This window comes from Crocodylus siamensis, chromosome 5, assembly GCF_052110815.1.
Source record: "Crocodylus siamensis isolate JL-2025a chromosome 5, ASM5211081v1, whole genome shotgun sequence".
Lineage (NCBI taxonomy): Eukaryota > Metazoa > Chordata > Crocodylia > Crocodylidae > Crocodylus > Crocodylus siamensis.
This window is the reverse complement of record NC_143399.1, coordinates 91,277,889-91,293,976: the sequence shown is the minus strand read 5'-3', so window position 1 is coordinate 91,293,976 and position 16,088 is coordinate 91,277,889. Positions and strand designations below refer to the sequence as shown.

Genomic DNA, 16,088 nt, shown 5'->3' with positions numbered 1-16,088 from the left:
GAACCACCACTGATCTAGACTATTCAAATTTCCCAGCTCTGAACAACACAAGAACAAACTGGCAAATAACTTGTTATTGTGTGTAATGTAAGCGGAGAAGACTCCTAAAACAGCCAGATTTAGTGCTGAAAGTGGGTGGGTGGGGGGACAGATGGATGGATTTTTGGCTTCCTGTTTGGTGGTAAAAACATGTATTGGGTAAAGGCACAAGCAGGTTAATGGTGCTTTTAAATAGAAATAGCTTTTAAAGCAATTTCTAGTGCTTTTACCAGAGGTAACTTGTTATATTTGTGAATTGAAGACAATCCCTGAAGATTAATGTCTGTTCACCTTAGTAAAGGCAACTCTGTGCAACTGAGATTGTAGACTGGAACAGGTGATGATTAAACTGAAATTTCTGCTTTTGGTCTGTTCCCCTTGCTCTTGCCAGTGGAAATATTTATTTTAGTTGTTAGTCCAGAAATAATGCAAGGTAGTATGAGCATGGTATGGTTTGCTTTATTTCAAATGCAAAATATGCTGTTATGCTGCCTGTTTTCTAGTGTCTCCGACAACAGTTTATCTACAATGGCGTTGTTTTTGTTGCTACCTTTTTATAGTTGTTTTAATCTGTAAGAGCAAGCTTATGGTGGGGAGGTATTTATGATGTTAATTGTCTTAGTTGTTAAAGTTGCATGGAGATGATACTGTTGGATGGCATTTGGATAAACAACTGAGTCTGTAAATAGTTTGCATCGTGAAATAGTAGCAGGAGATTGTACTGATATCACCTCAAGAATTACATTTCTTTGTAAACATTAGTAAAATCCTTTTCTTAATGTCTGAGAGGTTGCAAAATAGGTCTCACTATCTATTGTAAGGCTTTGGGTTTTGTTTTGGGTTTTCTACATTTTATGCTTTAAAGATAATGTATTCTAAATTTATTTTATTATAAATTCTTTACTATGGTAAATAGTTTGCCAAATGCTTTCTTTATGTTGCCACTTTCTGTCCTGAATTATTTTCCATTGTTAAATTTGAGCATTTTAAAGGTACTAATTCCTTACTATTTTAAGGAAAAGGTGATGGTAGTTTAAAACGATCTAACAAACAAGCCTCTATAAGCAAACTAATGTTACCCCATGTTAGGGCAAACTCTTATGCAGCATTTTTGCGTTTTATTCTCTAATATGCCGAAAACTTATCATATTTAATTGAACCCGTGACAACCCTGAATTTAAGATGACCCCCCCACCTAATAATTAGATTCTATACATGGCAAATGTAGGCATCTGTTATAACTTTTCACGTACAGAATATGATCGTTGGAGATTTGTCTTAAATTTGTCACCACCACTGCAGCAGGGAAAGCAGTGTCAGGGGAGTAGGCAGTGAGGGGCATACAGTAGGGCAGGAAGTCGAAGGAGGGGCAGTGTGGATAGGCAGGACGGGGCAGGTGGGATGGAAGTGGTAGGGGGGAAAGCTGGGGAGGGGGCAAGAAGCTTGTCTCCTGCCATCTGTCCCCTGCACATGCCCTCTGTTGTGCTTTTTCCCTCCATGGTCTTGGGCCCCAACTCCATCTTCTCCACAGGGATTGTGAGAGGGAGATGGCCAAGGTTGTGGTGGAAGGTAGCAGAAACAGTGCAGAGGGGAAATCAGGTCGCCATATTTCCGGGATCAAAAAAGATGACACCTGTAGAGGGGAGGAGGCGGGGAGCCAGCCAAGAGGGGAGGGGAGGGGTATGATTGTGGTGGGTGGGAGGGGCAGGGATATGCCTGTGCCCTTCCTCCCTCATCCCTGAACCTGTACCCCCTAGCCCTGCCAGTGCCTCTCACCCCTGACCCACCGTCCCCTACCCCCTAGCCCTGCCAGTGTCCTTCACTCCCAACACACACAGCTCCAGCATGCATGTACATGCACAGGTGCATGCGCGTGCGCGCACACGCACACACACACACACACACACACTTGCTGGGGCCCACGCAGACCACATGACCTCTGACAGCCAATCACCTTGCCTACTGATCCCAGCCCCAAGCAGCCAGTCGGAAAAAGCGGAGGCAAAGCAAAAACCCAGACATTTACTCGCATTTTAAAAACCTGCCTGGACACAAGGACAGGGGGCCAAAAAAGAGGACATGTCTGGGAAAACCCGGACGCATGGTAACCCTAAGTAGGAAGGGGGCTGGGAACTGGGCTGTGGGTGAGGGGAGAGGCAGGGGATGCAGAGGGGCAGGCAGCAGCTGCTTGTTACCTTGTACTTGATTCCAACATGAGAGACTCCCCTGCCCAGGTTAAATGGGGGAAAAAACCTCATCTTAGAATTAAGTAACTGTCATACATTGGGGTAATAAATTCCAACTTGTGCAGCAAAGGAAAAGCTGTGCAGCTTCAGGCTTCGGGTTTATTTTCAGAATTTAGAAATCAAGGTTTCCTGATTTCTCTGTTTCTGCTCTGTCTACACAATGACTGCAAAAGAGATATTGGTGCTTCTGCTCTTTTTGGGGGACACAGTGTGTTGTGATAAGGTTTTTGAGGCCTATTCAAATTGCCACACCTCATTTGAGACTGCCGGCAAACTCTTCATGGGGCTCTTTAACGTGGAAAAACACAGGCTCAGGGGTGATCTGATGGCCACCTACAAGTTTATCAGGGGTGACCACCAGAATCTGGGGGAACAGTTGTTCACCAGAGCACCCCAAGGTCGAACGGTCATAAACTACTACAAGACCGTTTCAGGCTGGACATAAGGAAGAATTTCTTTACTGTCTGAGCCCCCAAGGTCTGGAACAGCCTGCCATCGGAGGTGGTTCAAGCACCTACACTGAACACCTTCAAGAGTAAATTGGATGCTTATCTTGCTGGGATCCTGTGACCCCAGCTGACTTCCTGCCCTTTGGGCAGGGGGCTGGACTCAATGATCTTTCGAGGTCCCTTGCAGCCCTAATGTCTATGGAATCTATGAAATCTTCCACAGTGGAGATAATATTAGCTTGAAACCAACTAAAAAGTTAGATGTGCTTCTTTATGCATGTGTGGAGTTTTGTCTCTTACGGTTTCTAATGTTTATTGGAAAATAATTGAACTTATTTTCTTGAAGGACACAGTCACCTTAAAATCTTATTTTGTGCTGTATTGCTGTATTCCAGTCAAGAAGATTTTTTTGTTGTTGCTAATATCACTACTGAAAGCTCTCAATTTTACTTTTCATTTTGCTGTAGTGTCCCAAATCAGATATCACCTAAATCATGATTGTAGATTGCTTTTTACTTTTATCTCAGGGTGGACAATGAAAACAACATATGGACCTTGACTTTTCTTGAACTTTCAGAGTGAATATTAATTTCTGTTGTTACTAAATGTAAGCTATGAGAACATGTCAATTGGATTTGAGGTGTGGTAAATGCTTTGCACCCAGATAAATTAATTGTCCTTTTTGGATTTTTTTGTAGTTATTTGAAGAAAATATCTTTATGTTCAAAAAACAATTACTTGGTGTATAGATTTAATTTGGAATAATAAAAGTGAATTTTTACAGCACTTTTTGTGTAGCATAGTATAATTATACAATAACAAAAGAATTCACGTGTGAGATAATCCAACATCATCATTTCTTCCTTTGTTTGCCCCAGATTAATGGAGATGGGGGTCAGACTTGATGATCTGCTCAGGTCCCTTCCGACCCTACTAACTATGAAACTATGAAATAAATGTTGCACCTCTTAAATAGTATTGGTACTATAATAAAAGACAAGCTATGAGTGTGATCCAAGGCAATGCAAGAGGCCTGGCACAGCTACTGCTTAGAACTTTCACCTGTAAATATTTTTGTATACAGTAATCACCATGCATAGACATAATTCTTAAATTTAGTCTGCAAATACGCATTTGATCTTTTTATTTTTATTTATTTCATTTTTAAATTTGCCTCCTAAATTTCCTTGTTCTTTTTATCTTAATTATCTCTTTGACGTCCTTGTCCTTATTTTCTTTCCAGTGAAAGCTGGTGGGATGAGGATTGTGCAGAAACACCCTCACACTTCTGACTCCAAAGAGGACAAAGATAAGGATGACCAAGACTGGGAAACCACCAGGTGAGCATTCTGAGAAGGTGCATGGGATCTTGCATGTAGTGGGCACGTCTATGCCTGCACCCAACAGCAGAGTTTTTACTGCACAGACATTCAGTACTTGCTTTAGCATAGCACTGTGCAGCAACCGTTGGTACGCCGCAGTCTTAGTGTGATACAGGTCATTTCCAACTCTACTGCTCAGTATCTTGTTGCTACTGAGCAGTAGCGGCAGCATCATAGTTTGAGCCCATGGACGCTACGTCATTAGCAATGAGATGTGTTGCCGTAGCTTGTCACTACAGCAACATAGTGTCTCGTGTAGACATGCCCAGCATGTAACTGACTGGTATCTCTTTGAACGTTAACATAATTTTAGGATACAGTTAGATTTAAACATATTTATGTGGGGGGCCTTAGGCTGCTTACAGTTGCTGTTATCTGATTCAAAATACAAATACAGGGCCATGTTACCTATGCTTCTTAGGAAAGATCAGCTGCTTGTACCTGGCTGATCTTCCTTTAACTTTTCTGCCAAACGAATGGGGCTTCCTTCTGTTCCTTCCCTTGAATTGAGTGCTGGGCTGCCTAAGTCTGTGCATTTGATTTTCTCCTGTTTGTGATCCATTGGACTTTCCCTGAGCGGGACTTGAGAATATGGAGCAAAGATGGAGCTAAAATAATTCTGAAAACTATAGCCAAGCTATTTTAGGTGGGGAAATAACAGTTCTGAGGGAGGAAGGTGCCATGCAAAGTAATTCATGTCTCCTGTGCCATGAGTCCTGTACATTCTTTTCAAAATTTCTGGATGTCAGATGTGTGGAAATGGAAGATACAAGTTTATGTGAAGGGGGTGAAACCGTGCTGATTCAAAGCCACTTCTTAATAGAGATTATACAAAGCCTACTGGTTTTGCTCTTTGTTCCCCCTCCCCCACCTTCTCTATGGGGCTGATATAGCTGGCCATATGCAGCTATTTCATTGATTTCATAGACATTGCTTAGAATTGTAAAAAACCTGATCTGGGCTTCTGAATTACTCCTCATTTTGGAGCTCTGTTATAGAAAATTGTTATCTTGCATTCCCCCAGGCATTCATTAGATTGAAGAGTTAACAAAAAAAAACCAGGTCCTGTGTGACCCATCTAATGTAAGGCTGGTCCCTGAATTGGGAGATTGCAAAAACTTAGTGTATGTTACCATGCTTATTCAACACCTTATCTCCATTTCTACTGAAATATTAGCAAAAGATTTTTCATTATTGCATATCAAAGTTATTTTTAGGAGTTGCTTTGAGTACAACAATTAAAGTTATTAAAGCCATATTATTTCAGTTTTTCAAATTATAGTAATTTCTTATGCTTAGAACATGTAAGTAGGTATACCAGCTGTTCTGCCTTATAACAAAGCCCAATTTCTCCAAAATTCTCTCTGTACTAACTTAGTATATACTGCATTGTCCTTGGTATTTATTCAAGGCAGATATTTGTAGGGCTGCTTTCTCTCTGTGCTGTTTTGTACATAGGCTACCTTCAAGTATTTATTTTTATGCCTCAAACAATGATAAGAACACTGAGGTATGTTCATTTGTGTCTTCATGAATAAAAACAAGCCATGACCATGTTTATTTTCTTTCCACAAGAACTGTGGAATTTGAAATAAAACATTTATGTCAGGGTAAATAATTGTTATTAGCATAGTTACAAATTAGTGTGTCTGGATGGAAAGCTGGAAAAATGGGACAGCCTACTTCTTTCGTTCACTCAAATTAGTCATCTCTAAAGTCTTTCTGGAGTTAAACAAGTTGGAGCAGCATTTATGTCAGGGTGGAATTTTGTTTGTATTCAAATGCTAGGAGCTTGGGCAACAAAATGGAGGAACTTGAACTATGTAATAAAAACATGAAGGAATAGCAGCCATGATAGACAGATGTTGAAAGATGCATGCTGCTTAGGATAGATAAAAATAAAGCTGGATTGCGTTAAACGTAAGGTGTGTTAGACCTCAGAGAGGTAAGACAACATATAACATGGCTAAAATAGAATCTGTTTGGGTCAAAATCACTTTGGAGATGGCTGGTAAAAGAGGTTCAGACTGTTGCCATGTCTTTGTAATAGATTCTCAGGATTTAATTTAGACAGGGACAACAGATCTCAGAAATGTTGAGAGAGAGAGACTGGGGAGAAAAACTGTTTTTCACTTTACACCTTCAAAAGGCAGTTACACAGCCTCAAGTTTTCAATAAGGGCATACTGCTAAACATCAAGGCAAAGGTAAGATGAAATGGAAGTTACCATAACCCAGGTGGAAGCAAAATGTACTAAGTTTAATGTGCTTAACTCAGAGGGACAAGTTACTCTCCCTGCCAGAAATCTATAACAACTGTATGTAGAATTGCAGCTATGGTAGAAAATGCCGTAAATAAATATACCTTTGTTTCATAAGACCCACTGCTTCCCCATCTGACCAGTGTTACTGTTAAGCATGCAGCTGGAGCAAACTGTTCACACTCTGACTACATTCCTGTAGAAGGTGTTGTTCGACCCTGTCAGGCTTTTGACTACACAGAGGTGTTGAGGTAATGTTAGATTTCAGATTATTGTATAGTACAACAAATATTAACTGTAAATTAATCTTCCTGTTGAAAATCTGTCAGAGAGGGTTGAATTAAACAGGAATCAGCTATGTGGTATACACCGAGGAGGGTGCTGGTTGTCTGTTTTGATGCGGAGGGGGATATGACCATGGAGGCATAAAAAAAATGCCACATCTACAGGGTAAGGGAGGAAAAAGAGAGGATCAGCAGACCCAGTACTGGCTGATTCCGGAGTACTTTTGCAGTTGCTGACTGCACAGAGCATATCAATTTGAGCAGAAGGTCACTTACTGCTGTAGAGGGATAACAAAGATTCATAGGGTGTTATATACACCGTTATTACTGTTGCCTTTATATATAAAGTTAGTGCTGTCACCATCAGTGTTGAATTACACATTTGCTGCACATCAACTGCTTTGCTGAGAATTGCTGCCTCTTATAGCAACTTTGTCCTACATGGTAGGCTGTAGTCTCCCTGTAAAACCTTTGGACTCCTGGTTTCCATATAGAGGTTGTATTTACATGTTCAATAGCAGGAAGAGAGGATGTTTCTCAGACCCTCCTCCCTTCCTCTATCATTGCTATGTTCATCAGTCTGATATTTTACCTGTTTATACCTAGAAACCGAGGGGATTGGTTTTGCCCCCATAAACCCCCTCACCTTTTCCCTCTGGAGCTTATGTTATTCTTCAGGTATTAAGGGATTTGATTTAGTCTTGCATTCATGTTTCACTCGCACAGACCCATGTTATTAAGTAAACTAAAATTAACAAATATTTGCATAAGTACTAGAGTCAGGTGAGCCCTGATGAGCAAATAAAATATGGAAACTGGTTTCTTTTGTGCAAAAATAAGAATGTTGTGTATAACTTAGTAAATCTTTGAATTTTAATTTCAAAATAGATGTGGATAGAATAACTCATGAACAGGATAAGAGTCATCAAGTATTTTGAAATGTAATTTGATGTATAAATGACTCTGTTTCATAAAGCAAGCAAGCAACACTGTTAACTTTTCCTACTTACATTTCTAGTCTTGGTCATATGGCCTCAATAAAACAATCACATTCTTTACATGATGTAATTTCTCCTCTTCTTGCATTCAAAGTTAAACAGGCAAACAAACCTCTCAGGGAACTATGTCAGGTGACAGCGGCAGCTGATAAAATGGTAAAGGGTAAACAGTGATAATACAGGTAGGACTGTGAATAAAAGCGAGAGGTCGCCCACTGTTAGTATGAAGTGCCTCGTCCTTTCACCGCATCTGATGAAGTGTACTCCATGAAAGCTTGTGCTCTCTATATATCTTATTTATTTAGTCTGTAAAGTGCATATTGACTCCATGTTCCACTTTTGTTTCTGTGGGTTCTTTTCTTCTTTGCCTCTCCCATCACTGTCCACTCTCCCTTATTTCATAGTTTCATAGTTTCTAGGGTCGGAAGGGGCCTGAGTAGATCATCTAGTCTGACCCCTTGCCATGGCAGGAAAGATTACTGGGGTCAAATGACCCAGCAAGGTGTTCATCTAACCTCCTCTTCAAGACCCCCAGGGTAGGAGCTAGCACCACTTCTCTTGGAAGTTGGTTCCAGATCCTAGCCGCCCTGACCGTGAAGTAGCGCCTCCTGATATCTAGCCTAAATCTACCCTCTGCCAGCTTGTGACCGTTATTCCTGGTCACTCCTGGCAGTGCTTGGGGGAACAGGGACTTCCCCAGTGCCTGCTGATCCCCTCTGACTAGTTTGTTACAGGCCACTAGATCCCCCCTCAGCCTTGTCTTCTGGAGGCTGAACAGGTTCAGGTCCCGTAGCCTCTCCTCATAAGGGCTTCCCTGATCATGCGAGTGGCCCTCCTCTGGACCCTCTCCATGTTGTCCACATCCCTCTTGAAGTATGGCGCCCAGAAATGGACACAGTCCTCCAGCTGCGGCCCGACCAATGCCGCATAGAGGGGGAGTATCACCTCCTTGGACCTGCTTGAGATGCGTCTGTGGATGGATGACAAGGTACGGTTGGCCTTCCTAACTGCATCCCCACACTGCTGGCCCATGTTCATCTTGGAGTCAATGATGACTCCAAGAACCTTTTCCGCCTCTGTACTGACAAGAAGGGAGTTCCCCAGCCTGTAAGTATGGTGCCAGTTGTTCCTCCCCAGGTGCATCACTTTGTACTTGTCAGTGTTGAATCCCATCCTATTCTCATCCGCCCACCCCTATAACCTGTCTAGGTCTGATTGCAGCCTGTTCCTCCCTTCTAGCTTGCCCACATCCCCCCACATCTTAGTGTCATCAGCAAATTTGAACAGGGTGCTTTTTACCCCCTCGTCCAAGTCGCTGATGAAGATGTTGAACAGTGTGGGCCCGAGGACGGAGCCCTGTGGAACCCCACTGCCCACATCCCTCCAGGTGGAAAATGACCCATCCACCACCACTCTCTGGGTGTGGCCCTCCAGCCAGATGGCAACCCAATTGATTGTGTGGGTGTCGACACCACAGTCCCCCAGTTTCTTAATGAGAACAGGGTGAGAGACAGTGTCAAAGGCCTTCCGAAAGTCCAGGAAGACTATGTCCACTGCTACCCCTGCATCTAATGATTTGGTGATCTGATCATAGAAGGCCACCAGGTTGGTCTGACAGGACCTGCCACTAATGAACCCATGTTGTTGCCCCTAAGCATGACCTCCCCTGCTGGCCCCTCATGGATATGTGCCAGAATAATTTTCTCAAAAAGCTTGCCCAGGATCGAGGTAAGACTAACTGGCCTATAGTTTCCTGGGTCCTCCTTCTTCCCCTTTTTGAAGATGGGAACCACGCTGGCCCTCTTCCAGTCCTCTGGCACCACACCGGAGCACCACAAGTGCTCGTAAAGCCGTGCCAGGGGTCCTGCAATGACCTCAGCCAATTCCTTTAGTACTCTAGGGTGGAAATCGTCTGGACCGGCTGACTTGAATACATCCAGTCCCTCCAGAAGTTCCCTAACTAGTTCCTCACTAACCCTTGGCCTAGGTGTGCCTCCCCTTTTTTTTTTCCTTTCCCTCCTTCCTTCCCACCTTTTATATTCAAATCACTTACTCCACTTTATACTCTTGTCCTTTCACAGCATCTAATGAAGCCCAATCAAGTTCATAGGAGCTTATGTTCTCTATAGATCTGATTTAGTTAGCCTGTAAGGTGCCTATCTGCCCTGCTTTCAGCCTGAGCAAAAGGGAGCCTAGATCAAGTATGCAGATGATTATTTTTTTATCACACCAGGAGATTTAAATTAAAATTTAAAAAGGTATGTATGGCATGCAAAACCAAAGCCTCAAATAATCTGTGTATGTAGCTCTGTAACAATGCTTTAAAGAAAGAAAATATTTTTCATTGTTTGAGAAATAGTTATGTTGGGTGCTGTCAAACTTAAATCAAATCTGAAGCACCAGTACTTCAACCAGAAGATGTAGTATATCCAACATCAAGCATAGTTTGTTTTCTAATAACTAGCATATCTTCTTATTTGAGAATAAAGCCAAGATTTACAGGAAGTTGAATGCTACCTAATTGGTCTGGTCTTTTCCATCCCTTAAGATTCTGATCTTGTTTTATTAATAAATCTTTAAGCTTGCACATAAAAATAATTGCAGTTGCATTTGAATGTTATGTTAAGTGATTCTGTCTATAATTCTACAGAGTATAGGCTGAGTTGATGTTAGTGTAGGACTGAGGTTTTGATTTGCACCTGTATCCATTGCTGATGCCTAGTTTCATGACATTTTCATGATAACTGAGATGTTAATTATAACTTGAATTTGGAAATCCGGAGGGTCCAATTTATCATTTTACAAATCTTTTACTGTCACGAAAAGTAGTTAATGCTGCTGGGCTACTCTGTTAATATCTTTGGACCTCGTGAAGTGCACACTTGAATGAGACATGGAGTTTCATGCTAACTCAGTCTGTCAGTGTGTTAAATTTTAATGCAATAAATACTCTGAGTTGATATGATCTCAACCTCCTCAGTTTTTTGCAGCATGGTTTCATAAGTTGTTACTCTAGGACCCCAAGAAAGGGAAGATACTATTAGATTTTAGTGCGTAGGAATACCTCTGCTACACTTTATTTTTTAACAATCGTTGAATAAAACCCTGAAGACTAATGCAACTATATTTTCTGATTTGTTTTCTTCTCCTTTGAAGGAATGTCTAATTACCATGGTGTAACTACTCCTTTGTATCATTAATATGATACAGTAGTTTCTAGATGTGTGCACATAAACAGATTTGATGGAAAGATCCCCTCCATTAGTATTTCAAATCAATATGGCACAAAACATATCCTTTAAACCAGTGGTTCTCAACCTTTTCAGACTTGAGGTATCCCTTGATAGACCAAAGACACCCCTTGGAAAATTTCAGCTCTTAGTTTACAAATACAAGAGCAAGTTTTCTGCTGCAAATAAGAAAGACTGCAACAGGTCAACATGCTTTTAACACTGTGGATGATTCATATTTTAAATCTTGGAGTATATCTTATAAATGTACATAAAAGGGGAGCTCACTTTGTAGCCCTGTTCTGTGCTTTGGAGGGATTTTTTTTTAACCGTAAAGTTTTACACCTGGGATCTGGAGAGAAAAACTGTACTATATCAGGGGGAGGATGGCTGTAAAAAACTTAATTGGATTTTGTACCGCAAAGAGTGCTAGTCATGTTTGCACATCTCCCAGTGCTAATGTTGTGTTGCACCCTTTATCTCTAGGCACTGCAGGATGACATGGTACCCTGGTTGAGAAATCACTGCATTAAGCTACTCTTTGTGGTTTAACAACAAACTTATCTGGGGACTGTGAATATAGTGTCACCTCTGACTTCTCCCTGTGCACTAGAGAGTATAAATGTATGCAGTATTCATTTTAGTTCAGTTTAAGATCTCTGAATTGGCCTTAATTCTGTTGATCTTGCAAAATAAAAGTACTGCCAGGATAGTTTAAAATGTGGCACATTGTGATTCAAAAGCATAACTGCACAGTGATGAAGCATATGGGTACCCATATGTCAGAAGAGCCTGGCTCTGCACTCATTCAACTCTAGGGTAAGAGAGAAATTGCTTCAAGCTACCAGCATCCTTCAGTTGCCTGTCAACTTTATTTGCTAAGTCTGAATAGTGCAGTTACAGTACATCTGTTCTCTCCGATCAGAAATAGTGGGGAACCAGGTATGGTTTTCCACCTGAATGCAGGCTGCCACTATTTATAGCCATTCAAAAGTGCATTTCTTTTCCCTTTCCCCTCTACCTTGTGATAGCTGATAGGAAGTAAATGGAAGTAAAGCCTGCATGTTTTTGTTTACTGCCACAGAGCATCAGGTAGTATTGCAACATATTTTGTTTTGGTCTTCTAAAAGTCCCTGCTGCATGGATTTTTTTTATTGTAGTGGGCCAGGTCAGACTTGTTGCCAGAGCTGTTTAGTTCTGTTGCTGGCTCCCCCTGGGTCCTATTGCCTCAGCTTCTCTCATCTTTGACAGAGAGCATGGGGCAGATAAATATTAATTTTCTAATTTTTTTTAGGGGCCCCATGGGCAGGATAGAATAGTCTGGCACATGGGCCGTATATTACCTGCCCCTGGTCTATAAGGTAGCTTTTCCAATCTGCTACACAGAAAATCTAAAAAGTGGCCATCTCAGTAGAGGTGCACTTGGGTTCAGTATCATTTAAAACAAGGAAATGACAGCCCTGTTTACTGTTCTCACTTCAACATGCACAGTTTATAAGGAATGGGAGCCATCTTGATGTACTGAAAATAAAGACAGCCGATGTTCAGAATACTGAAAGTTTTATAAAGTTTCAGAGCCAGGAATATGAGACTAAGATTAAGAGTTAAAAAGGAACAAGTAGGTGACACTGTTGTTTTATACACACACAAAATAAGTAAGTACCTTAATGTTGTTTTGTATGTATCTCATCTGGATAAGGAGAGCCTCCAGCTGTGTAGATATAGCTATAAAAAACAGTGCTGACATTATTCCTTAGGCCTGGGAAAAGGCTGTTTAAGTGTTAATAAGGGACAGCCAGCACCAACTTAGTCCCTGCTTACTCCAAACCAGAATTCTGAACTCCTGTTTGTGGATTGATGATTCCCAGTCACAAACCATTTGCAATAGTGTTAATGCCAGATTATTAAAAGGAAGGTAGAAATGTCATATGTTCTTCTCACATTAATAATTGTTCAGTACATGCCAGGAGACCCTGTTTGAATTTATGCCCCTAAAATACTATACACACCTACTCTATGGCACTGGTTAATACATTTTATTTTTTCTGAGCTCCCATCTGGTGATCTGATTATACACTTAAGTGTAAGGATTAGTTAGTAGCCTTTACACAGATTTTTTCCCTAGCTATTGTAACTTCTTTTTTAATTTCCTATTTTGATTGGTTCTCTCATTAAGCTATTTGCCATAATAACATCCTGTTCATCAAATTTCAAGGTATATTTCCTGTTTGAAATACTCCCTGTAGTTGATTTGGGTGTCACCTTTTTCTTAAAAACTCTGGGCAAAGCAGACAACATAGGAGACCTAAGTAGCATTCTCCATATCTACTATCCTTCTCATGCCACTTCTTTTCCTAAAGCAAACTGTTAATTTAGTACCTACATAATTACTAGAAAATGCAAATTATTACATAAAGTACAAAACTTAGTTTTGACAAAAGCCTTTCCTTGGGTAAAAGCCCCACTTGCCCCACTGGGTTTCTAGTCATTTTGGGTACTTGTAGTCATAACCCTTCACCCCCAAACAATGCTTTACTTTAAACTCGGTGCATTCCCACACTGCACCCCATGCATCTATTTTATCTAATAACGGATTGAGTCAGCTTTAGCTAAAAGTGCCAAAAAGCCCCACTGAAGCTCCTGATCTTTACAGATGCTGCAGAGCTGGGTTGAAGTACCACGCTGCTCCTTCCAGTAAAGCAAGGTTGTTGATTTTTTTAACATCTGCAAGCAGCCTGTTTTGGTTCCTCCTCTTAGGGTCTTTCTTATTTCAAATTCTTTCTGTATTTTTTGGTGTTCCATTGACCAAAATTACTGCAGTATTCACAGTGAGGACATATTGCTTGGGTTTATATAAACTTCAGCTCTGCTCTCTTAGTATGCATGATGATGAATATATTCCCAGAAAGCTTGAGGCAGCTTTTTTGGTTTTACAGAGCTCCATTGTCCCTGGAATGTAGTCACAAAGTCATCTGGTGGGGAAGATGGAAATCTCTCTAACCAGGAATCACCTTAAGAGGCTTTTAAGTCTGTGCTTGGAATTTTCAGGTAGAAGTACAGACTTCAAATAATTCTAGATAGCTTTCCCACTTATCCCCAAATTTTGGGAGACATTTGAATAAAGGAGTTGTTAAACACTGATGTTTTATCATAGTCCTATGTTAAATAGGCAAAAAATCCTATGGATTTTTCAGTGAGTTCAAGACAGTATTAGGAAGAGGAGTTTAGGTTAGATATTAGGAATTTTTTTTTCATGAGGATTGTAGTAAAACAGTGGAACAGGTTACCCAGGGAGGTTGTGGAATCTCCTTCCTTGGAGCTTTTAAAACCTGGCCAGACAAAGCCTTGGCTTGGATGATCTACTTGGGGATGGTCTTGTTTTGAGCAGGGGGTGGGACTAGATGACCTCCTGAGGTCCGTTCCAGCTCTAGTTTTCTATGATACCTTGCTCAGACCTATAGGATTTTGCCCCAAATTATTCTGCATCCCCCTTAATGCAGTCATACATCTTATTTGCAGTCCATTATTGCCAGGCACTAAGAAAATCTTTTTCTTTAGTGGTTTAATAAGACGCTTCTCTTTTTCCCAAGACTCATGTGTAGCATTAGCTGTAATTATTCCTATCTTTGTGCATTTATTTGCTCATCATACACTGAGCTTAGTCTGCACAACATTTCTAAGTCTGAGCCTTCATGCATTCTCACAGTCCTCTCTGACATTGATTGCCTTTCCCCTTGGCAAGACTTCTTACCTCACTGTTTATCATTGCTTCTAAATCATTTATATATTGCTACTACATTGGTAACTGTACAGTTAAAACATTATTATAATTTTTCAGTAGGGTTTGAGGTATAGCTTGTTGTTTGTATTTTCTGTGATGTTTAAGTTAGGTTTTACATTTGAAGTAATTTTGGCAAATTACTCCATTGATGAGAAGAAATGTAATAATTTGCAGTTGTGTACAGTCTTCTAAGACCTTATTTTGATTTACCCATCAGCTGTAGATAGCTGTACATGGGGACCATTAGGAAATTGCCATAGTATGGAGGTCACATATGACTCAATGTAAAGTATAATAAAGTTAGTAATGTTAACATTAATTGATTCAATCAGAATTGAAATATCAATTTAATTTACTTAAAGCTAAAAAGAGGTTGTGACTATCTTAATTGGAAAAAAGAAAACATTCACTGGAAAGTTTGAAAGACTAGAAGAAAACCATACTACCTTAAAAATGAAGAACAAAGGAATGAGGATACCAAACATATCAAAATACTACTTAATACTCTAAGTAATTTGTTCTCTAACTGGCAACCCATGGGCTACAGCCAGTCAGCCCCTAATGGGTTGATGTGCACCCTACAAGCTCCAACCTGACCACCACTCCCCCAGTTGTTCCTGCTGCTGCAGTAAATAGGGTTCTCTGGGGCAGAGCAAGAAGGGGTCTGGTGTGCCTGCTGCTCATATGCCTACAGTAATGGAGGGGTTTGTGCTGCCCAGGCAGTCCTGGAGAGGCTGTTTAGTTCCTGGCCATTTAGAAGTTGGACAGCCCTGTTGTAAAGAAATCCTTCAATATACTATTGATTTATAGTAGAATAATAAAAATAATGGAAACCTTAGTAATGTTGGCAAGGAGAGCATAGGACAGTCAGTAAGATGGTTGAAATGTCCACATACTAATGTGAAAAGTATAGGGGACAAACAGTAAGAATTGGATGTCCTTATACAAAAACAGAATTGTGATATAATTGGGATTGCGAAGATGTGGTGGAATAGGTTGGAGTATGGTCATGGAAGGATATAGCTTGTTCAGGAAGCCTCGGCAGGGGAAAAAAGGAAGTGTTGCTCTGTATATAAAGGTGTTGTACATGTGTTTCATGCAGCACGAAGTGAAAGATAGGCCTATTGAAAGCCTCTGGTTAAAGGTTAGGGGAGAGCAGCAGCAGGGATGTTGCGGCGGGTGTCTGCTATGGGCCTCCAAAACAGGAAGAGGTGGACAAGGCCTTCTTTAAACAGCTGATGAAAGCTTCCAGATTTCAGGACCTGGTTCTCATGGTTCAGGACTTCTATTAACAGGACATCAGCTGGGAAGGAAACAGCAGTGTATACACAATCCAGCAAATTCCTGGAATGTATTGGGGATACCTTTTTGATACAGGTAATAAAGAGGCCAACAACACAGGTAGCCCTTCTTGACTTG

The 16,088-nt window shown here is 40.8% G+C and overlaps 1 protein-coding gene across 1 annotated transcript in view; it reads left to right on the top strand.

Moving 5' to 3' along the window:
• DAP (death associated protein) overlaps positions 1 to 16,088 on the top strand; it is an 82,952-nt gene that overhangs the window by 4,473 nt on the left and 62,391 nt on the right. The window contains exon 2 of the mRNA XM_090049704.1: positions 3,978 to 4,074. Within this exon, the coding sequence (XP_089905830.1) occupies positions 3,978 to 4,074 (97 nt within the window). The remainder of the gene's footprint in view (positions 1 to 3,977; positions 4,075 to 16,088) is intronic.